Raw genomic sequence first — 24326 nt, 5'->3', positions numbered from 1 at the left:
GATTTCACTAATTTGACATCATCAGTTGTTTCTTGAGCAGGAACATCACCAATGACACTTTCTTGACCATACTCTGAAGCATCACCTGTTGACATTGCCAATGTACCTGCCTGGTCAACTGTTGCATCCTCAGATGACTCCTTCTTTCTTTTGACTCTGATAAAGTAGAATCTATTTCATCCTCTCCGCTGATTACCAGCTCCAGGATACCAGATTTCTGGTCAGTTTCCTCGGCAGTAGTTTCTGTATACTGTGTGGAACCCTGTAGCATTTGTGGACTATCCTTGTCCTGTAGATGTCTGCCTTCTCCAGGTGGTGACTCCTTGTACAGTGATGGTTCTGATGGAACTGCAACATCTCCCATATACTCATCAACTTCATGATCAGACAAAGAATGGGAAGATGACGAAAATGATGAAGAAGACAAACTGGAGGATCTCCTTCCTGTAGACTCGGGAGTAGCTTCCTTTGCTAGATCCTTCTTCAAACTTTCAACAACTCTGCCCATGTCCGGTTCAGGATCAACGCTCGAAGACAGATCAGTTTGAGGACATTCTTGTGTTTCAATGTGAGATGACATAGCAGAAATTTCAGTATCTAAATTTCCTGCAACATACTGTTCGGTTTCAATATTAGATTTATTAATTTCTTCCTCTAAGAATTCAAACTGATCGTTGACAACATCCTCATCCAAGGGAGGAGGAGCCGTGAACTCTGACCCCAGGGTCACTGGCATGACCTGTTGCTCTGAAGCCACATCTTGTTGCACATCCTCAGTAACCATTTGTTGGCTAATGGTTTCCGAATAAGGAGGCACTGAAATTTGTGAGAAAGTGTCAAGATAAAATACGAGATATTGTACCAGTGAAAATTATCCTCACTTCCACTAGTAAGATGGTCAAGCACAGCCAGATTGGCCCAAAAGCATGCTCAGATGCTGTGAGTATAGCAATCGGTCACTACGTAGCTCAGCAAATCACAGATGGAGTAGTAGTCGATGGATGGCAAGCAATCTTGGGTGAGCAAAAAATGGCCCAAGATGGCAAAATGAAACTACCACTTTACCCCTGGATTAATATTGCAATGTGATATCAAAAATGAAAATGATATTATTGATGATGAAATATGAATACTTAAGGTATTGTTAAAAGATTGTGTCAGATATATAGTTATATATTGTATAAAAGCTAGCAGATAATTTGTAACAGACACTACAGGACAGAATAGATATAGACAAAACAGTCAAAATATAGGTACAACCACGCCATCATTACACACTCAACTATCAGAATCAGGTATACCATAGACTTCTGTACACCACAGACATACCAAAGAACCCATGATAAACAGCTTTATAATCATATCAACAATGTCTTATTCATCCTATAAGCAAAGAAGTACTCTTTAATTGGTATTTATAAGCTTTGCTGGTGTGTTTATACTTGTGACAGAAGCTTCATCATATAGTTTGTGGGGAGCTATGTTATACACAAGTGTTGATTTCAGCGGAAGTGTAAATACATACCCTGTCCAACCCCTCCAAATCAACTCTTCTGCTTCATGCTGAATTTTCTCGCAGGTCAAATGTCAACGAGTAATTATGGTGTTATATGTTGATACTTCCTTTCTAATTGAGATGTCAAAAACTAGATTAATGCTTTCCTATAAACCATATCCATGTCAAGTAAAAACACTTCATAGGTCTCTTTTCAAGTAAATAAAAGGTTGTTTCATCATGTTAACATTATGTCAAAATTTTGAAAGGTTGTTTTTAAAAAATATTCGGATGTTAACGAATCAAATATTCAAAATATGAAATAAGAAGCCTATCAGGCAGAAATAGCATTTAATCCTAATGTTTAAAAAATGTATGTGTGTGTAACTGAGTGTGACTTTGTACATGTAGCTCCACCTATTAAATCACATTGTCATCTGTTGGGCCATATCAGATTCACAAATATGCCTCAAACAGAGGGTGATTGGTTTCCTTTGATCCAATTCACCATCATACCATTTCACATATTGCCTTGCCTTGTTTTTTTCTGAATCGCACATGTGCATTCTAAAACTCTTCACACTTCTGAGGGGAAAACTAACATGGCCAAACTCATGCAAATATTACACAAAGCGCATCATATCTTATATAGGAACCTATGTCTAAAGCTTTAATAAAGCAATTTTTTGGATTGAGTTACTAATAATAGGAGATAAGTAGGATCGGAAAAGGGACAAGCACTCATGCATTGTTGTCCAAACCTCCAAATGTCCAGACATAATTTCAGTATAAACTGTAAATTAATGCAAAATGCTGTCCTTCAAAAAAAAAGAAGATTTTTTTACTGATATGCAGCAATTCATATTGATACATGCTCGTGATCAAAATAGATGTCTATGATTCTATGGTGGTATTACAGTAGAAATCTTGTGATAATTCATCCCTGTGATGTTATAACTACTGGATGCAGATTTGGTTTGTGAAATGTACCTATCAGAAACTATCAGGTACTAAACTACACGCAATTTGCAAGCAAACAAACTGAAATTGAACTCTAGCATGAACATTGACAAAAAAAAAAACCAAAAAAAAAACGAAAAAAAAACCAAACAAACTGTGCCACAACAGGTTGAGGAAGTTCAGAAAAAAAATGGAGAAATCTGCTTTTAATGTTTGGATTCACATTGGTTCGAAATGATGTACCCAAAATTTAGAAACCTTTTTTGTTAATTGATCTGGTTTCTTTGTTGCGAGTAGATTTTGTCAAGTTGATGAATAATGGGAGAAATTTCAACCGCTAACCAGATATACACATGCCAACAGCTAGGGTACGACACCAGTACAATAAGTCATGCTGAACTTGGAAATAGTATTTATTATATGGATCCAGAGTACATCCATTACCACGTACCAAATTATACAGGCAGGGAGAAATATTTTAAAATCAGATTTTAGATTTAACAAAAAGGGAGAATGATAACATCAATTATAAACTTACTTGGCAATTAAATTTGTAAACAATGAGAAATTAGGAAATTTTCAAATCTAAATGGATCTTTTTAAAGACTTTTTTTAGGAGTTTGTAATGAGTTATATAAGAAGCAGGTTTTTCATGAAATCTACAAAGGTTTTAACAAGAAAAAAAAATCCTACAGAATCTACTAAGAAGATCCAGTGTTCAGATTTTAAACAAAAAAAAAAGATTCACAAAATATCTATGGGAAAAAGAAACTAGATTTCAAAATAAAATATGCAGATACAAATCAGAATTGTAAATGAAAAATACATATTTGTAATCAAATATGAAACAATAACCAAAGTTAACTACCAAGTTCTTTTTCTTGGGAAGGATAATAAAAAAAAAAAACAATCTGTGAAAATATTCACAACAAACACTAGTGCAATATTGTGCAATATTAAACATAAGCTTGGCCATATCATTCTTCATAACACTGACTACAACATTAAAGATTTTCCATCCACCAATCAAGATTCTTTTCTTTTAATCTAATTGTTGCATTGTCAGACTCATTTTGATGAAGATGAGATTGTTTTGCTTTTAAATGTTTATTTTCTTTCATTTTTCTTTTTTATCAATCTTTAGTATCTTTTTATTTCTTTGATAATATTTTCTACTATTCTAATTTGATTCCATTTGGATATTACATTTTTTCTGCTCCCTTTAAACCTATTTTGTAATTTTTTAACCTTTAATATCTAAATATTGTGTTCTCTTTTTAATTTTCCTTGGTTTTTAGTTGGTTCCATTTCTGCAAGTATGACCCTCCTGCTGTGAGCATGTATATAATTCTCAAGGATATCATGTGCAACAAAACCTCTAATGATGAATGGCTCAAAGCAATCAATCATGCAGTGTCATAGATATTTACTAAAGCATGGAAAAACAAGCATTTACAAAAAAAAAAGAAAGAAAATTTGGTCGAAAGTTTTAAAACGTTGCTAAACATTATTTTTTATCCAATTAAATTCATTTCATATTACAAGATAGCTTTTAATTTTTAATTACAATGTATATAGATCTAATGCTTTCATTAAGATTTTCTTTTTCTTTTCATATTTTTAATCTCAATGATGTAAAGAGCCAAACATGAATTAAAAGTAATGTACGGACATGCTTTCCTTAATTTCTCAACAAATTTCTCTCTAGCTTCCATTTTTCCAAATATTTTTCTGGTGCTTTGAATCACGAAAATTCAAATTGTGGATACATCACTGTCCCTCAAAATTCATCATCGTACTTGACTATCCGTACTCCCTCAATGCTCTTATTGGAAGAGAAACTGAGATTTCTACGGATCAACATTAAAAGCAGATCACCAAATGTTTCTCATGGGGCAGAAATGAATGAAAAAAGTAAAGAAAAACAAAAAGAGGAAAACAATGCAATGAATTTTGAAATTTGCTATATCCAATTTTATTGGAAATGGTTACCATGACAACAGTGCATTAAAAGCGGTTAGAGATTTATGACAGAAACAAATCAAGATTAGATTTCAATGTAAATGTGAAACCTGGCTACTTAATGGGACAAGTTCTTGTCCATATACACATATAAGTATAAGCTCTAATCATATAGAATATAGATAAAAATCTCAACTGTAACTGTTAAAATCTAATTTTTGCAATTATAAATACATGCCAGTAATAATTCATTATTTGATTATATTTTTTTCTGAGTAATAAAAGTATTGTTAAATATTTCGTAAGTTTCATTTACAAAAGTAATTTACTCGTGTAAATATACTTAGTTGATATATGATCTTTCACAGGTATTGTAATATATAATTCAATGTCTAGGTCAAAGGTCGTAACAGATCTAGGAGGCTTGGTACTGTTTGACTGATGTGGGTTTCAATAGAAGCACAAATATATTGATAATACTAATTAGTACATCTGCACCACAGTCTTTCTTAGCTTTTTCATTTGTTCATATTTGCTTTTTATTTCATTCATTCAAGTTAAAAAATGATCTCATAAATGACATAATCATACACATGTATACAACATTGTTTCTTTTTCTTTTCGAAATGTTTTTTTTTTTTTTGTTGAATCTTTTTATTCTTTTCTTAAGAAGCTGAAATTATATGATTCAGCTAAGAATTGGCTGTAGTGTAAAACATACTCCACTTCAATCCAACAGCACGGGTCAACACAAAAACACTTCAATCAGTGGATGGCTGAAAATCATTCCTTATTGGTATTTTTGCATTCCATTTCCAGTAAAATGGTATTTCCTTTGAACTTGTAAATGAACTTCCATTTTGAAATAACAGCTCTAACTATGAGAGCAAATTTTTCTGAAATTCTGCATATTTCTCACATCTCAAATGTTTACAGTTATTATACAGTACATGAATAGGCTCATGTAACTACAAATGTTCCAGGTATGTGCAAAATAGAGCTCATGATTTGTCATTAAATGTTTTTTTTTTTTTTCATTTTCTACTTTTTTGTATTTTTTCTTTTCTTTGATATTGCTGTGAGAAATCAGCAAAGTGTTTCAGAGATTAGTTCTGACTAAATGCCTTCTAGATTTGATACACATTACAGTACCTGCAAAAAAATCTACCAACATTTCTTCAAGAAACAAAGCCCTTTCCTAAGACCATATCATATTCTGAGGTAAAATCAACCATTGTAATAAATCTTCATTGTTAATTTTATAGTTTGTTAAAAATTGTATGTTATTGAAATATAAAAACTACTGAAATATCTAAAACAGCTGCCAGGAATATATCCCAGATAGATTTTCAAGAGTTGTCTACCCTTGGGTATTTTGCCATGTCATAAATCATGTTAACCTATTCCCTTTTTTTGCTGAGAAAATATATAAAGAATTCCACTAAGAGTCCTTTTTTTGGATATAAGCATAATGATGATATTATCTAACTGATCCCCAATAACAATACAAAAATCTAAAATCCTATTATTGTACAAACATTTCACTGGATAACATTAAACACCACACTGAACACATTTAACAATGAGCGAGATATAGAAGTATTAATCTGTATTAAACCCTTAACCATAAGCTTACTACATTATATAAATCCATCAGTTTAGTAATGGCAGAACACCCATAACATCTTATATACTACATGGCAAAATCTAGGCATGGTATGAAATTGGTTACAGACATAATAACACACTTCTTAAATAGCATTGTCAATAATAATCGATTATCAAAATGGGAAAAAGTGAGACTGTTGCAGGTAACAAAAGTTGTGAGGTGTCCAAGTTCTTCTACAGAACATCTTATTGTAAATTGGACATAATGAACATGCGATTGAGCTCATGTATTTTTTCAAAGAAACATGCACGGGGACAACAATTGATAATATTATGCCATTTCTGTATAACCTTGTCACCTCAACGCTTGTTGACTGCTTGGTCAGTGTATACAGTATATATATCTACTGAATAACGGCTATATGTGGAACCTGCCCAACTTTTTACTGAACTCTGATCTGAAATTTTACCTGTATGCCTTTTCAATAACTCTTAACTAGGTTTAGAGCATGGAAAATGATGAAACCTCCAAAAAAAAAAGTTTGTTCAGCCATGTCATGGATGTTGCTTTAACATACCTGAGTGTAATCCCTGTTGTTTGTGTGGTACTAACACCTGTTGTTTGTGAGGTACTAACACCTGTTGTTTGTGTGGTACTAACACCTGTTGTTTGTGTGGTACTAACACCTGTTGTTTGTGTGGTACTAACACATGTTGTTTGTGTGGTACTAACACCTGTTGTTTGTGTGGTACTAACACCTGTTTTTTGTGTGGTACTAACACCTGTTGTTTGTGAGGTACTAACACCTGTTGTTTGTGAGGTACTAACACCTGTTGTTTGTGTGGTACTAACACATGTTGTTTGTGTGGTACTAACACCTGTTGTTTGGGTGATACTAACACCTGTTGTTTGGGTGATACTAACAGCTGTTGTTTGTGTGGTACTAACACCTGTTGTTTGTGAGGTACTAACACATGTTGTTTGTGTGGTACTAACACCTGTTGTTTGTGTGGTACTAACACCTGTTGTTTGTGTGGTACTAACACCTGTTGTTTGTGTGGTACTAACACAAATATCATCTCATGTCCTATCACTACAATATAAGGCTTAAACTTGCCCTAAGGTTTCAGATGTTTGTCATATCAGTCAGATATACACAATATTAGAGGCCACAGTGGTCAAAAATATTCGAAGATTGTGGCGATTTATATATCTGTGGAGAATTATATAATGTTGATGGGAATATCTATGCCTTATACACAGATATGCTTTTCCCTGAAGTAAACTTATCTACCTCGATCGATACCTATCCATTCCTTCATATAAAACTGTTAGACACCACGAAATATAGCGAAAAGTCACGGATATAAAAATCCAAATGACAAGTGTACAAATACAGCAGAAGGAATGTCTATTGCTAGATCGTGAAATGGGTTATGTCATCACACACAAATAACAGAATAAACACATTGTTTACAATTTCAGAGATAAAATCTGGTAAACAAAAACTCAATGATCTTGTGAATCGTGATAACAGTGTAGCTATACTGGCCATTATATTTCATCATCAGGAACGAGTCCATTAGTCCCTGAGCTTTATGGCATTAGCAACATTGTGGTTGCTACAGTGACCATTTTGGTAACTATGGAATGAAATGCTGCCATATGTTTGGTGTAAAAAGATTTTTATTCCTATTTTTTTTCTGTCAACATTTATCCCAAACATGGCCAACTCTATCTAGCAATAGGCCAACAACAAGGTGGAATGAAATATTTCTCCGGTTAAACATGTTCTGATTAATTTCTCTGATTAATGGTATACAGAAATAAGCTTGGCAGGTTCCACTACACATATAAACAACTGACATATATGATGTGCCCCCTTATTGGGCCTCGACAATGACAAACAAACATGGAGCCTAGTCTACACACCAGTTTCCTCTGGTTGGGGAGCCTCTTCCCTCGCGGGCTCACCGAAGGATAAACTTTGAGATAAGGCCTCGATTGCTGCAGAATCTGGTGCAACTTGCTCTGTAAGTAACAAGAGTGAGAGAAAAATGAGAATTAGTAAATACAAAGAATATGATATATTTAATATGCAATGAAAATAATAACATTAATTATTTCTTTGAAAGTAATTTTTCTAATCTGCAATCAAAACTGACAAAATCAGAACTTTCATTATTGAGCATAGAAGAATAATTGGCAGAACTCAGAAAGTCTGTCAGATTTATTGTTATAGTAAATATTTACTGAATTTTCAATTTGTTTAAGATAATCAAAATAGAAAAAAATTGACTTTGAAGAAAAATACACTGTGCTTATATAGAAGATATTAATTGGTGGTGACAATGAACCAATTAAACCACAAATGTCTCAAGACACTTCAAGATGCCTGTCATCTCAAACACCTCAGTAGTCAAACACCAGATTTCTACTCAAATCAAAATTAGAGAAGATTGAGTTCCTACAGTAGACACCCTCACTGAACACAAATTACTGACACATATATATAGTTAGGATTATTTGGGAGAGAGGATCAGGATACCAAAGGTCTAACATACTGTGTAATGCGATACATATACTATACTTACCAATTGATTATATGATATGTTAAATTGATTATTCTATCAATTCAGAAAAATCATAACTTTATTTTGTATCAAACTTAATTTGATATTATTAGGGGGGGGGGGGGGGGGGGGGGGGGAGGGGGAGAGAGAGAGATATGCATATTTCAGCCACATTTTACTGGTAACTGTAACTGTTTCAAGTCTATTTATAGCTCAATCATTGTTCCATAAGTTACAACATCTACAGAACATGCCATACAAAATCTAATCTTCTTAATAATATCAAATCATGCAGATAATATGTACAAGAAAGGATGTACAGACAGCCTAACGTAACTGTATAAAAAGATTACATTAAGAGTTGTTAGTTATAACAACAGCTATATATATATATATGTATACAACGTTACAGGAAGAATACACCATATCAACCATTATGTATATAATTTTAACAAAAATCAATTGCAATACTGACTCTTTGAATATTTCTGAAAAAAAACATCCAAAACATATTGCATAAAAGATTTTTTTATCAAAAAGTGTCAACAACAATGTCACAAGTGCTGGACAACATTGCATGGAGTTCAGTCCCCTTGTACAAAAAGCTGTGCGAGTCCTTGTACCTTCCATCACTACCGTTCGCTCAGTCGTACCAGACGGCGTAATCGTGGTGATTTTTTTGACAGTTTTCCAGGTTTTACCATTGTCATCCGATTCTTGGAAAATTTCCTCAATCTCCTCCGTGTACATTTCCTCGCATTCGTCTGCAGTCTCAGAGAGACTAGCAAGCATAGAACTCTCCTCTGTGGAGGTGTGATAAGCAGCAAGTGAAAGGACAAGAAGAATCGTCAGGCAACCAAGCATTTCTTTTTTATAGTTAGTATAACCTACATTTAGGAAAGCAATGTTGTGCTTAAAGTTGATTCTGTAAAAGAGATAGCTATCCTCCATATTTGTACTGTTCATTGGCTCACCAAAAACCTTGAACCAATCAGAAAATATATGCTATTCAGTGAATAACTGATAGAATTCTCTGAATTACCATATGATATAGGGAACCTGATGAATGAACCTGGTCCAGCATTTATGACTGTACACTAGTATAGATTATAGAAAGTCCTGGTCCAGCATTCATGTCCTACATAGTGCGGTAAGTACATCATATACTACTTTTCAAAATCAGAAAAAATCTACTTCATGCACTTGATCCAACAACTACTTTCAAAATTTTGCCAGCAGCCTAGGTTTACAAAATTTCTGAGTAAGATAGCTGCCAAAAACTTTTTTGGGACTAAAATTCTTTTTTGTTTTTATCCAATGGTTTTATTTTTTAAAGATAAATAATATGTTTAGTCTAATCATGCCAGGATTAGAGACAGTTATACCTTTTTATCTCAGACTGGGAGAAATCGTTTTTATTATCATCACTTCACATTGACAGTCCGTACATTTTTATATCAGATATTGTTAAGTCTGCTGTCTATGTAAGCGTTGTTACTCAAAGGGAAATAACTCTGATGAAGTAAGCAGATTTGGTAGCCCGAGAAATCACTTTATTTTTCCAAGTTGAATTGAATTAGTTTTAGCAATAACTTAAGGATAACTATGGTCAGCTTTAATACATATTTTAGCAAAACATTTACATATTGATGAACCAAAATGGAGAAACATGGAATATACAGAAGAAAAATATGATTTTAGAGATATGTATTAGACAAAAATTAGTATTCATCAGATATTCAGAGGAATAGTTCAGAGTACAATCAGAAAGAAGATACATTTCAGAGATACACAGAATAGCAACAAAAGACAAGCACGTTTATTAATTGGCAACTTCACGGCACACCAAATTAATATACAGATCATTTAACAGGATACAGTATATTCTAGAGATGCAGACGGACTAGCCCCACACGAGTATAAGACAGACTGGCCTCAGTGAGATAGAGGTCTAGGTGAGTATATGGCTGATTATGTGTGAGTTTGTACCTGTGGGGAAAGCTTTCTCTACTGGACTCGGAGGTGGAGTCTTTGTTCCCTCGGCATCATCGCTGTCTGTAATATCCCAAAGTCAATGTCATATTTATTCCCTTGACCAAAATACTTTAACCTAAGTTTACCACCATAATATGACCTTTAAAATCTCCACTTAGTTCCACCAAATACAACACAAAATCGCTGTAGAACTGAATCAACAGCAATAATAACCAAAATTCAGGGCTACACAAAGTTGTTTGTTTGTTACAAAAACAGTTACAATACACGGAAATCATTATATGGCAACACCAGTTGTTATATACTGCAGATAAAATTAAATTTACAAAGTAAAGTCTTATCTGGGAGAACCACAATATTTTGATCATTAACGCTTAAACTCTCAAATAAAAGACATAAAAGAAAACCATCTGAAAGGGGGAGGAAAAAATTCAATAAATGAATTGTCTCCCTTGAATTCTACCGTGGCATATAACCCAACCAAACAACACACATCAAAACACTGTGTTACTACCACCACAGATAACTCAAACAACACACATCTATCGTCCTAGTTTACACAACATCAACACTCTACCGATAGGTACCAGAACATTAGTTCAGAACAAAACATTGACAGACAATTACAGAAACACTTAAACAATATAATAAAGAACGGAAAATTGAAGATTTGGAAGATTAGAGTAGAGATGACATAAAGACACCAGAATTGTACAATATTAACACACAGACAATAGCTGTATAGGTATCTCTGATAGTACAACCAAAGGACACACCAACAAAAACACATGCATACATCCTCTGTGTCGACAGGGTGTGTGAAATGTAAGGTGAATGTGTAACAGGGTATCTAGTAAATACAGGGACTGCCTTATAAGGGGGTGTCATTATGTACAGGATAACATTTCTTATGTCCACTATACAGAGGTATCATTTTACACAGGGTGTCTTTGTACACAGAAAATCTACTTGGTACCATTGTACTAGATGTTTTCAGCAAGTTTTGACTAAAAGGCAAGTTACGGGAGTATTATCAGTTAATTTTAAAACAATAGTCGTTTCTATTTCAAATGCTGATTTTATCACTTCTTAAAAACGATAAAACATTAAACATCTAATACTGTTAATGCCAGTTATATCATATTTACATAATGTCATTGTCTTGTATGTTATTTTTAAAAGAAAAAAAATACTTTTTGTCTATAAAATGATTAAGGACAAAATTACATCAATATAATACAAAAAAATATCATGTACAGTATAAATGATCTACAAGAAGAACACAGGTTAGTTTTGATATAGGGAAATTTTTTAATTTTAATTTTTATTAATTTGTTAGTTTCTTTTTGTTTTGTTTGTTACATTTTAACAGGAATGAACAAATCATTGTGAACATTTCAAGTCTTGACGAATTCATATAAAACTAAGAGAAGCTGACAGTCTTGACATGATCATGTACGGTGGCCAATATTCAAAAAATTTTGGATCTTACTTTTTTTACTTTAAAACTTTAAATATATTACAGTTTGGAATGTATAAAGAATTGTAAAAAAACTTTTCTTAAATGCTGCTGCTTCAAATTTTATGTGTGATTGTGTATTTATCAAATACTGTGGGAACACAGTCTATAACCTAAAACATCCATTTTTTTAATTGATTTTTTTAATTGGAGGTGTGTATATATATTTCATACACAATATGAATGTATACATATTTATATAGTAATAATATCTAGAGGTTTTTAATATAAAAGTATATAAACATTGAAGTTATAAATATTTGGGTAAAATTGTTACTTTTTCAACCATGCCTGTTAGTATTAAAGTGGCTTTTTTCAATATTGTGTTTATTACATGCACATTCATTAATAGAGAAAAGAGACTATTATGGGATGTAGTAAGATTCCACAGGATACACCACAATACCAAGGTTACAAAGATAACAACCGAGCCGTGCTGTAATACCTTGGCTTTGAGTAGCCATTTGCTGCGGAGCACATTGCTGACCAACTTCCTCCAGCTTAGAAAATAATTCGGAGGCAGCAGTTTCACGATCGTGGCGATTGAGAGTAAACTCATCCTCCTGGATAGATTGCCTATCATCCGTATCTGAAGTGTGCCGAGGTCACACAATATCAAACTATAGGTCACATGGTATCAAAAGACAGTCACATGATGTACATAAAGTAAGCCCATATTCAAAAACAAGGGAGATAATTTACAGTGTAACACATTCTGTTAAATGGCTGCAAACAAGAAAATAATAAAAAATATCAACAATGAATAAAAATCTTGCTAGATAGAAATATCTATTGCCTAGAGTAGCTGAAGAATGTGTCTATTTCTTTCTAAGCACAAGCATAAGTACAGTCAATTATGATCAGTAATGCTGTGTAGCACTGCAAGTATGTGTAGTAAGAGATCAGACTAAATTAGACCAGGATATGTTCCTTGTAACATTCCTGACAAAATATATTTAAAACTTATAAATATTGAAACATTTTCTTCCTTTTTATATTGATTCTACTGATAAATATTTCAGAAAATTCACATTTCACTTAATAAACAAAGCTGATTTCAATCAATTAAGTATTGACTTAAACATGAAAATTGATAAACATGCTGATTAGAAGTCATACTGCTGATGCAGGTGGTTCACCATATCTTTATGAAGGTTACAAAATACAAAACAGTACATGTAATTCCCTTATTAGAATAATTTCAATCATGATTGCAATATTTTACTGTCTGTAATACCGTAATAGATATTCATACTAACGAACTCATGTTTAGATAATTTCCAAACATGCATTATATAAGGAGTTAATATTTTGTGTGAGTTAATATTTTGTGTTAGTAAATATACACAGGTATATTACTTTGCATCATTAGACCAAGTGTTTAGTCTCCATGAATGTGATTATGTAGAAATATCTCACTTAATTGGTATTATGGTTAGTAATTGAAAAAAGGGAGAAAATAAAAATAAAAAATAATAAAATAAATGAAAATCAGAATGGGAAATATCCAGTAAGTTTAACAAAAATTGTTGAAAGTTGTGATTAATAAGATTTTTTTGTTCAATATAAGATACATATGTTGTATATTAATTTGAAAGACATCAGTTTCATGTTATTTTTATACAACAGTCCAGTGAGTATGGTAAGAAGGAAGCCATGCAGTTATTTATGAGTCTATCTCCGTTAGTGAAGTGAAAATTTGGAAGTTTGTGGTGAATATCAGCCAATAACAGAGACCAAGCTGACAGGCCATATCTTCCCAGTTAGTGATGTGAATTTAATCTGTCGTTGTTAAAAAGTCCTGGAATTTACATGCAGCGAGACATGCTAGATGGATGTGCTGACAGGCGCTATACCTTGTTCTTTTATTTGTTGTTTGTCTTTCACTTCTGCATATCTATCCAATTGTGAAATCAAATCGAAGAAGTCTTCCTCCTTGCTTTCATGTTTGACATCTTCTTTGGCGATTCCCCTTCGGGAATCAACTTCCATAACTATTTGGTCGTCATCACCCTGTTCGGTATCTACACCGGCAAAAAACGGTCACCACACGTCAATCATAGCCTCTTATATATAAATACAACCCCCATCTACTTCCCAGAGTATGGAATGATTCTCTGAAGGCATTGGAATGATGAGATGAACATCAGGCAGTGAATATACTAGATGTAATACCAGAATTTTAAAAGTCACCTGTATGCCTTTCTAACATTAATTTTCTATTGCATAGGAGACTAACATAATCTAATATATGAATTTTCAAACCTAATTCAGCATTGGATTGCTATTTACTATTAAAGACAAAAATTGCAAAATTAGATAGGAATAAACCTTTTCTATCTACAATAAGGTTTGAAAAGATTCTTTTATTCTGTATTGAAAATGCCTACCAATTAGAGTTTGTATGCAGGCTATTGACATTTTTTTTCTCTAAATCTTGAGATTCAATATATCTTAGTTAGGATATCCTAACTCCTGTTTCTCACTTCAAAACTCTATTTCACAACTTTGGAGTCATAAAAAGTCACATATCTAAAAAAAAAACCATCTTTTATATGCAAACTGTTTTACAAAACGATGTCTGAAGATAAATGAGGTTTGAAATGTCGACAAGTAAAATGGGATAAGGATCAGTGACGATGGAATGTTGATAATTGAAAATGGGATAAAGATAAATGAAGATGAAATTAAGATGAATTGAGGATACATGAAAAAGGGATTTGAATGCACACATTAAAACACCAACACAAAAGCTTCTATACATCGTAACCATTCATTATTTAAAGTTTACTCTATTTCTGAATTTTAAAATTGTGTTGATTTAATTAATTGAGCTAACTAAACAAAGATGTGTGTTTAGGACACTGCAGGTGCAGATATCTAAATCTAGCAAGTTATGATCACACAGCTCTACTGCTTCTGTTTAATCAAGCATACAAGACTAGCAAATGTGTCTCCAACTTGTCGAAACACAAGTTTCTCTAAAACGTCGTAACTATTTCACACGTTTTATACACACCTTCCTCGCGTGCCTGCGGTGCCGACCTTTCCTCTACTGAGCCCACATCACTACCAGATTCTTCTGCTACCGATTCGGATTCCTGCAAATATAAATGAATTTTGACCAATCAGGAATCCAGGTATGACAGCCAATTACACAGCTTGTAATATGTTTAGAATTTGTATGCACTAGTAAAATATGTATTTGTCAAGTTCAGAACTTTTTGATACAGTAAAAAAATAACAATACCATCTAACAAATTTTGATTACAGGAACACTGCAGTCGTTGATGGGCACTTTACAAAAAATTCATATATGTATTTCTTTCTTTTTATGCTTGTAAATGTGACAACTTAATATATATATATATAAACAGTTTCACTTGAATCTTGTAACATTTTCTTTTCAGTTTTGATAATTAACCCCATACATAATCATCCATTCATATAATTGAAGCACAATATGTCACTATACAGAATGATACCAATTTTTAAACTGAACAAAGAAAACATGCTTTAAAACATCTATCTAGCTAGAAAATAGAAATATGACTCTTTTAATTTCTGTTTATACATGTACAAAGTACATTTCATTTCTAGCTGGCTAATCTGAAAAATAAAAGTCACAAAATAAATATACAAGAGTTACAGGGAAATGGACATGTTTGCACAACATGTATAGATCACAGCATGACCTCGACCTATGACCTTTCTGTCTCAAAAGCAATATCCCAATATGCACTCTTTGCAAAGAAACATTCTGTGAAGTCTGATCAGTTCAAATCAATTTAAATGACCTTGAACCATCAGCATTTTATATCTGTACAGTAAAAAAATCTGACTTAACTTCAGAACATCAATATTTATCCACAAAACCATTTCCATGAAAAAGAAATCAGTATTGTTTATTGGTAATTAACTAAAAATGGAGAAATAAACCTAAGTGCAAACAAAATCAAACCAGAGTGTAAGGACGGATGGACAGGCAAAGTGCGACATGGGCAAGCCACTTCATGGAGTGACTAACACTTTTTTATATTTAATGTTTTTAGGAATTTAAATTTTGAGATCTATCATCTCTTCTAGCGATTGATCCTAAAACATGTTTGGATACTCTCATAATATACATTCAATATGTGTTCATCTGATTCTGTCTTAATAAAGCTATAGTGATAAAACTTTTTTCTCAGGTACACCATGTTCAGAAGTCAGCCTATTTTCACTTTATGATAGCATCCACCTTTTAACTATCCAGAAACTTTTGTAAACATTTGTTGACCTTTTAACTATCCAGAAACTTTTGTAAACATTTGTTGACCTTTTAAGTATTCATAAACTTTTGTAAACATGTGTTGACCTTTTAAGTATTCATAAACTTTTGTAAACATGTGTTGACCTTTTACTATCCCAAAGTATTTGTAAATATCTATCATCTGCATTTAATATTTAAATAGAGTTAAAACAAAGATATTATACACACAATGTACCATCTTACAACAAAAATGTCTTTTCATTCTTCGTCTTCTATCCATCCTGTGTCTGCATGCAGTTATATTCATATGTAAGACTTGTCGAACATCTTGTCTAGCAATGCACGTAGGTGTTAGAATTTATAGGTCAAAACAGTCCCAGAGTCAATGAAATTTTCTAATTTAACTTTTGGCATTCATTTGTTTTTCAGAAATTGGAAATAAGTGTCATGCATTGAAAAATTTCAGCATAAATTTCCTCACTTAAATAAAATGCATGCAAAATTAACATTATGCAAATTGTGATTGATCATTGTGAATTATTATTAATCAATCAATGTTCCAACAACAAATGACCAGACTTTGACTAAATCAATTAATCAGGAAAACACTACACTGCCATCATAATTCCAGATAAATTTTGACAATATATGTATACAATAGGGGTATGTCAATACATCAAGAATGGGTTTACAAGAAACTGTTTTACAAAAAGGATTTAAATTATTTTCCTAGCAGGCAACAGGGAATTTTTTTTTATCACAATAACAATATAAAATATGGCATGTTTAAAATCTTATTTTATACTAAGAAATATTTCAATTTAAAAAAAAAATTCTTTTAATGAATAATAATTATGAATGTTTTTTTGCAAAAGATTTTCCTTAACAAGAGTGCAGGGTGCCCTCCTTAATCGTTTTTTTTTTTTTTTTTTTTTTTAAACATTCCCACTGACTAAATTAATAACATGAAACAATTTTGCTAAGTATGATAAAAATCTTGTCTGTTGGACCAATACATGTAATCTAATTGGTTTTTATCTAGATTATTTATACATGTACATGTATATACAAATATTAATTACACTCAGTACTGTTTAGAGAATGCACTGGTAAATTGTGTTGTATCAAATGTCAGGTTATGAGAAAAAATATGCATTATGCATTGAATGCAGGTATTTAAAATTAACACATTAGACAAGTCAAATTAAGTGCTAAGATTAAAATTACATCAGTTTCCCTACAGGACTACTTCTAAAATGATGCACTGATATAAATTTAAATCACTATGTTAAAATATTTTGGCAAACTGATGGTAAATTCACACATGTTTGTCAAATGAGGATATGCAGAGTAACTTCTTCAAAATAAACACAGAATATCTGTCTTCTTTATACAACATCTGAATATTCTTTATCTATGGAAGAAATCCATTAAAAACTGCATTATGTGGCGTGTCAATAAAAGATTGTTTGATAATTGATTAATTTATGCAATCTTTATTGTTAAATATTTTACTTCCAACCAAATATAAGCTGTGTCTGAATTTATTTTTGAAGTTTCTCTGCAGTGTATGGTACAAAATCAGGTTTGAATACGTGCTAGGGAGATACATGTACAGCAGCACTACGACTAGGTCAATGTGACCTAGTTCTCACCTGGTGAGTCTCTAGGTCGTGGAGTAACTGTAATCCACATGCAAATGGAATAAGGAAAAAAAATATAAAAAAAATAATTGAAATGAAAAACATGCAAATATTAACTAACATAGATCAGATCAGATCTAATGGTTTGGATTATGGATGGACAAAATTAATAAAATATCATTTCAACAAAATAAATACTTCTAGACCTTTTCATTTTGAACTTGTGAACTGCAACATTTTTTGCCAAACCCCAAAATACATATGTTGAAGTAGCTCAAATGTAACAATGGGAAATGGTGTTGAATGTATTTTGGCAGCAAGTATATTTTGGATTGGTCAATCAATGTTGCTGCCCAAGAGTTGAAGTGAAAAGAACCAAGGAATGTCTAAAAAAAATTAATTTGAATCATGCATTTTACATCAGGTGGTGATTTTGCATTCCAACCAGTACTGAAAGCACAATTCAAGTAGCGCTCATTCTAAATAATAGATTATCTGTTTGTCTATCATATCAGCGAATACATCAGTGATCATGAAAACTTTAAACAAAACACAAAACAGAGATCACATTGCTTCATTTTAAGTGTACACAATATAAAGTCTATAAGAGATTAAAAAAAGAAGTAACAAAAATGTGCGAACTAAAACTTACATGCATGTTATGTTTCTGCAATATATTTTGGACAAGAGTTTTATATAAATTATAAAATGATTAAAGATATTAAACAAATATGCTACTGATTTTCTGAAAAAAACATATACCCATAATGCTGTTTCTATGATAAAATAGAAGAAAGCCTGTAAAGTCATCCACCATTCAAGAATACATGAAATCTTATGAAACTTGGAAAAAGTTTGCATGCCTAAATATAAAATAAACATTACCTTGATGATATCCTGTTCATCGTACTGGACATCTAAAGACATTCCTCGTTTCATGGAGGAATCTCTAGAAATACCAACTTCTTCTGTGAAGGTGTCAAAGCCTGTTAGACAAAATATAAACATGATCAAGTGTACCTAAACATAAGAAATATTTACCAATATTACAAATAACAAAGTTTTCTTTGTGTCCTGATTTAAGAAGTTTCTAGTGTGTTTGTTTTTTTGTTTTTGTTTTTATTTACATTGATGAAGATAAAAATTAGGTGTGATTTTATGCAGTGTCTTTGGTACAAAAACACTTTTTCAGTAAACAATGCACATAGCTTGAGTTCTGGCTATGATGAACCACAACTTTAGTTGACAGAAATTTACAAACAAATGTAACATAGTACACTATATTTGACTGCACTGTATTAGCCTACATTGTTGTACAATGTAGTTTTGTATATTATGCATGTGTGTCACAATCTTAATTTTGACTGTTTGTACACATATAAAACCATTTTCTAGCTCAATTTTACCTGACATGCCTTGTTTTTCTGTACACACCAACTTTTGATATAAAACCTTTTCTGATTGGTTAGTACTTTTCACTTCCTGAATCCAGATATGGGGTTATCTGATTGGTAAGTGAGGAACACCTTCATTGTTTCATAAAACCATTTCTGATTAGTGGATTAACTGATTCAGTGACATGTAAAGGCTTACCTGATTGGTCCATAGCTACTCTAGCTGCTGCTGCCTCTACTTCATCTTCTACTGTTTCCACATTGTACATGCATTTTTTAACAACATCTTCTCTGTTTATTCTTGTTAAGGCTTTCTCTAATGCATTTCCTGAAAGAAACAAGTAAGCTAGAATTGCAGTAATACCATTCTAATTAATATTGTAATCTTTAATGAATTCTTTTATAGATTTATTTCTGGTTTTTTTTTTTTATCTCATCTTTTTCTCTTTGTCTCTCTATTGTCATAAGATAATGAAAAAAAAATTACTTTAATTTTCTTAAATCAATTATTGGGTAAACTTATCTAAAACTATAAATAAGAAATTGATTTTAGATATATGATAATGTATTGACTAATTTTTTTATCCATTTTAGCCTATAAAAGTATCTAATGCCACAAATTTAATTTGAGTACCATATCAATGTTATGGTACCAAATGATATCAGTATCTTTATCATTTTTAATGTCCTTCTTCAATTTTTCCTGGGTGGCTACCTCAAAGCATCTAAGTGGACGAAAGTATCATGATAACTTTTGTAAGAGCATTACCTGTAGCTTGTTCCTTGTCTTTGGCTGCCCAAAGCTGGAGCATGGCAAGAGCCTGGTCGTTGACAGTGTTGTAATCATTCTTTATTTGGTTTATCTCCCCTGATGTGAAGTCAAGTTGTTGAGCCAAGACGACCCAGTCACCCTTAAGCGTGTCGGCGACATCAGTCAGTTTAATTTGAGCCCGACTCACTGTATCTTCGATTACTATAAATACAGTTTAATTTCAATAAGATTTGTTTCATAATGATAAAATAATTTTCACAAGACACAGGGGCCTCCTGGCTCTGATTTACCAAAACTGGAAACATGAACATGTTTACAATGTTCGTTTCTGGTCTTAAATTAACATGTGTCCATATTGAATATTACAGCAAATTTGATTGTATCAAATTATCAATGTTTATAATTTGTGTTTCATGCTTTATTAAAGAAATAATTTTTTTGAATAACTTGAATGCTTAAAGGTAAGTGTCTCCTCCCTTAATACCTGAATCGACATAATTCGTGCAGTGCCTGGCATTCCGTATTTGAGTAAATGCATTATTAGCTCCATCTCACCACAATATTTGTATTGTGTGGTGTTAAGGCGATAGAAGCAGTCTAAATTTGATGGAAGATGTCTTATACTGTTGTCACTCACCAATACCATACTCCTTGAGGAGAGAGGAGCGTTTACGAAGCTCAAGGGCAGCATCCCCGTCCATTTCCATAGAGCTGGAGGTGGACATGTCGGGTAGGGAGATGTTCAAGTTACAGATAGGGGTCTGTGGCACCTCTCCGCGAGCCACCTTAGGCTCCTTCATGAATGCCACACGTGCCGCTGGCTCCTGGTCAAGGTCACGGATGCGCACAGTACAAGGGAGTCGATTCTCTCGAAAAGCTTTGAAATCAACGTAGAGTTGGTCACCGGACTTGGTAATCGGGATGAGATTGCCAGCCATTTCTACAAACTGTTGTCGGCCTTCTAACACCTAGTAACAAACAAATGGATGATAAAACTTTATTTCAAGGTGTTTATAACAGGAAATCAAAACAGTCTAGAATATAAGATTAAAATACACATTATAAATGGAGGATTGAAATTTCAACTTATGATGCTCAATTTTTTTTATTTGACAGCAAAATATGAATAATTAACCAATATTCAAAATATGCAGTCTCAAAACATTCCAATGCTGACCTCTACGTCTCGACTCCTTGCTACTTCCACGAAATGCTCTTGTTTTTCAAGAGTCTTGTCGATTTTGTCATCTGTCATGCAGAACATACGGAGCTTGCCTTCTTGTTCACCAGTGCGTTTGGCAAACACAACAAACCGAGCCATATAAGGGACCACGACTGCCTCGCGGTACAGCTCAGTAGCCATTCTGGTTGCATCAGAATAATTCTGGCAGTCCATCAACCAGAATCTATAATAACATAAGAAATGATCATCAATGAGGCATCAACATTCGTAAATTTAAACCTGAATTGAATGATTCTAGGAAAAGAACTACAACAGACATATCTGATCACATTCTAAGTTACAGTTGATTTGTTTGTAGGCCTGATCAAAATTATTCAACTTTATTTGTCACCCAAGATTGACATAAATATTCTGATAAGTGTAAAGCTACCTACCTTCCTGAAACTCTAGTCGTAAAGGACACACAGTCGTTGACAAGTTTGAGTTGTGTCTGCTCAGTCAAGTCATCCCAAATGGCCACATCTGTCCCCTCTGCAACATAAATCATCACCAATGTCGATTTTATAGTCAATATAATTTTACAAGACACATGACATAATACAGTATAAAACTTATTGACCTGGACTATCAGTAACATGTAGCCACTGTTGACCTGGACTATCAGTAACATGTAGCCACTATTGACCTGGACTATCAGTAACATGTAACCACTGTTGACCTGGACTATCAGTAACATGTAACCACTGTTGACCTGGACTATCAGTAACATGTAACCACTGTTGACCTGGACTATCAGTAACATGTAGCCACTGTTGACCTGGACTATCAGTAACATGTAGCCACTGTTGACCTGGACTATCAGTAACATGTAGCCACTGTTGACCTGGACTATCAGTAACATGTAGCCACTATTGACCTGGACTATCAGTAACATGTAGCCACTATTGACCTGGACTATAAGTAACATGTAGCCACTGTTGACCTGGACTATCAGTAACATGTAGCCATTGTTGACCTGGACTATCAGTAACATGTAGCCACTGTTGACCTGGACTATCAGTAACGTGTAGCCACTGTTGACCTGGACTATCAGTAACATGTAGCCATTGTTGACCTGGACTATCAGTAACATGTAGCCATTGTTGACCTGGACTATCAGTAACATGTAACCACTGTTGACCTGGACTATCAGTAACATGTAGCCACTGTTGACCTGGACTATCAGTAACATGTAGCCACTGTTGACCTGGACTATCAGTAACATGTAGCCACTGTTGACCTGGACTATCAGTAACATGTAGCCACTATTGACCTGGACTATCAGTAACATTAGTCACTGTTGACCCGGACTATCAGTAACATGTAGCCATTGTTGACCTGGACTATCAGTAACATGTAGCCATTGTTGACCTGGACTATCAGTAACATGTAGCCACTGTTGACCTGGACTATCAGTAACATGTAGCCACTGTTGACCTGGACTATCAGTAACATGTAGCCACTGTTGACCTGGACTATCAGTAACATGTAGCCATTGTTGACCTGGACTATCAGTAACATGTAGCCACTGTTGACCTGGACTATCAGTAACGTGTAGCCACTGTTGACCTGGACTTTCAGTAACATGTAGCCATTGTTGACCTGGACTATCAGTAACATGTAGCCATTGTTGACCTGGACTATCAGTAACATGTAACCACTGTTGACCTGGACTATCAGTAACATGTAACCACTGTTGACCTGGACTATCAGTAACATGTAACCACTGTTGACCTGGACTATCAGTAACATGTAACCACTGTTGACCTGGACTATCAGTAACATGTAGCCACTGTTGATCTGGACTATCAGTAACATGTAACCACTGTTGATCTGGACTATCAGTAACATGTAGCCACTGTTGATCTGGACTATCAGTTACATGTAGCCACTGTTGACCTGGACTATCAGTAACATGTAACCACTGTTGACCTGGACTATCAGTAACATGTAACCACTGTTGATCTGGACTATCAGTAACATGTAGCCATTGTTGACCTGGACTATCAGTAACATGTAACCACTGTTGACCTGGACTATCAGTAACATGTAACCACTGTTGACCTGGACTATCAGTAACATGTAACCACTGTTGACCTGGACTATCAGTAACATGTAACCACTGTTGACCTGGACTATCAGTAACATGTAGCCACTGTTGACCTGGACTATCAGTAACATGTAACCACTGTTGACCTGGACTATCAGTAACATGTAGCCACTGTTGACCTGGACTATCAGTAACATGTAGCCACTGTTGGACGCAGTCATATGCTGGCATGGATACCATACCTAAGTAACTGTAAAAAATACTGTAATATTTAGATGCTTTGATATATATCATAATCTGGTAAATTAACTCCAATATATTCAATAAAAAGTAATTATCTAGGGTATAAACAAATTACGAATTCAGCTGATCCAGATTATATATATATATATATAAATTAGACAATCAAGATTAACAAAGTTGATTTATATCACTATTAAGTGATGAAAAATCAAATTTTTTATTTGAAAACAGTAATTATCATAAAACTACATACCAGGGTATACAAAATTATTAAAATTTTATCTTAATGATCAAACATCAATAATGTTGATATACATTGAAGAGTAAATATAACTGTTTCAGGGATAGCGTCATTATAGATGTCTTTATAATAAACAGTTCTACTGGATTAATAGTGTTTTTGTTTTTGAAATATATCTCCTTAGTAATAAAATATGTGTGCAATACATGAATTAGATAGCAAGAATAGCATATATTTGAAAATTAAAAAACTGTAATTATCATAACTGCCAAGAAAATCATGTATAAAGCAAAGTTAAATCATAAAGCTATAAACAAATATTTCTGCAATTAAAAAATGCTGTTGAACAACTCAGTTTAAATGTTCCATTTCAGTAAGGAATGCAGTTTTAATATA

General features: G+C 33.2%; 1 protein-coding gene across 1 annotated transcript in view; it reads right to left on the bottom strand.

Moving 5' to 3' along the window:
* Positions 1-24326, bottom strand: part of LOC117341927 (titin-like) — a 234759-nt gene that overhangs the window by 69888 nt on the left and 140545 nt on the right. Inside the window, 14 exon segments of the mRNA XM_033903835.1 lie at positions 3-816; positions 7959-8057; positions 9223-9402; positions 10589-10654; positions 12559-12702; positions 13970-14137; positions 15133-15214; positions 18021-18047; positions 18894-18994; positions 19602-19730; positions 20172-20375; positions 20812-21142; positions 21352-21580; positions 21792-21888. Coding sequence (XP_033759726.1) covers positions 3-816; positions 7959-8057; positions 9223-9402; positions 10589-10654; positions 12559-12702; positions 13970-14137; positions 15133-15214; positions 18021-18047; positions 18894-18994; positions 19602-19730; positions 20172-20375; positions 20812-21142; positions 21352-21580; positions 21792-21888 — 2671 coding nt within the window.

The sequence above is a fragment of the Pecten maximus genome, chromosome 1, assembly GCF_902652985.1.
Source record: "Pecten maximus chromosome 1, xPecMax1.1, whole genome shotgun sequence".
In the NCBI taxonomy this organism is placed as follows: Eukaryota; Metazoa; Mollusca; class Bivalvia; order Pectinida; family Pectinidae; genus Pecten; species Pecten maximus.
Note: the sequence above shows the minus strand (reverse complement) of the source record. Positions and strands in the feature narration are given on the sequence as shown.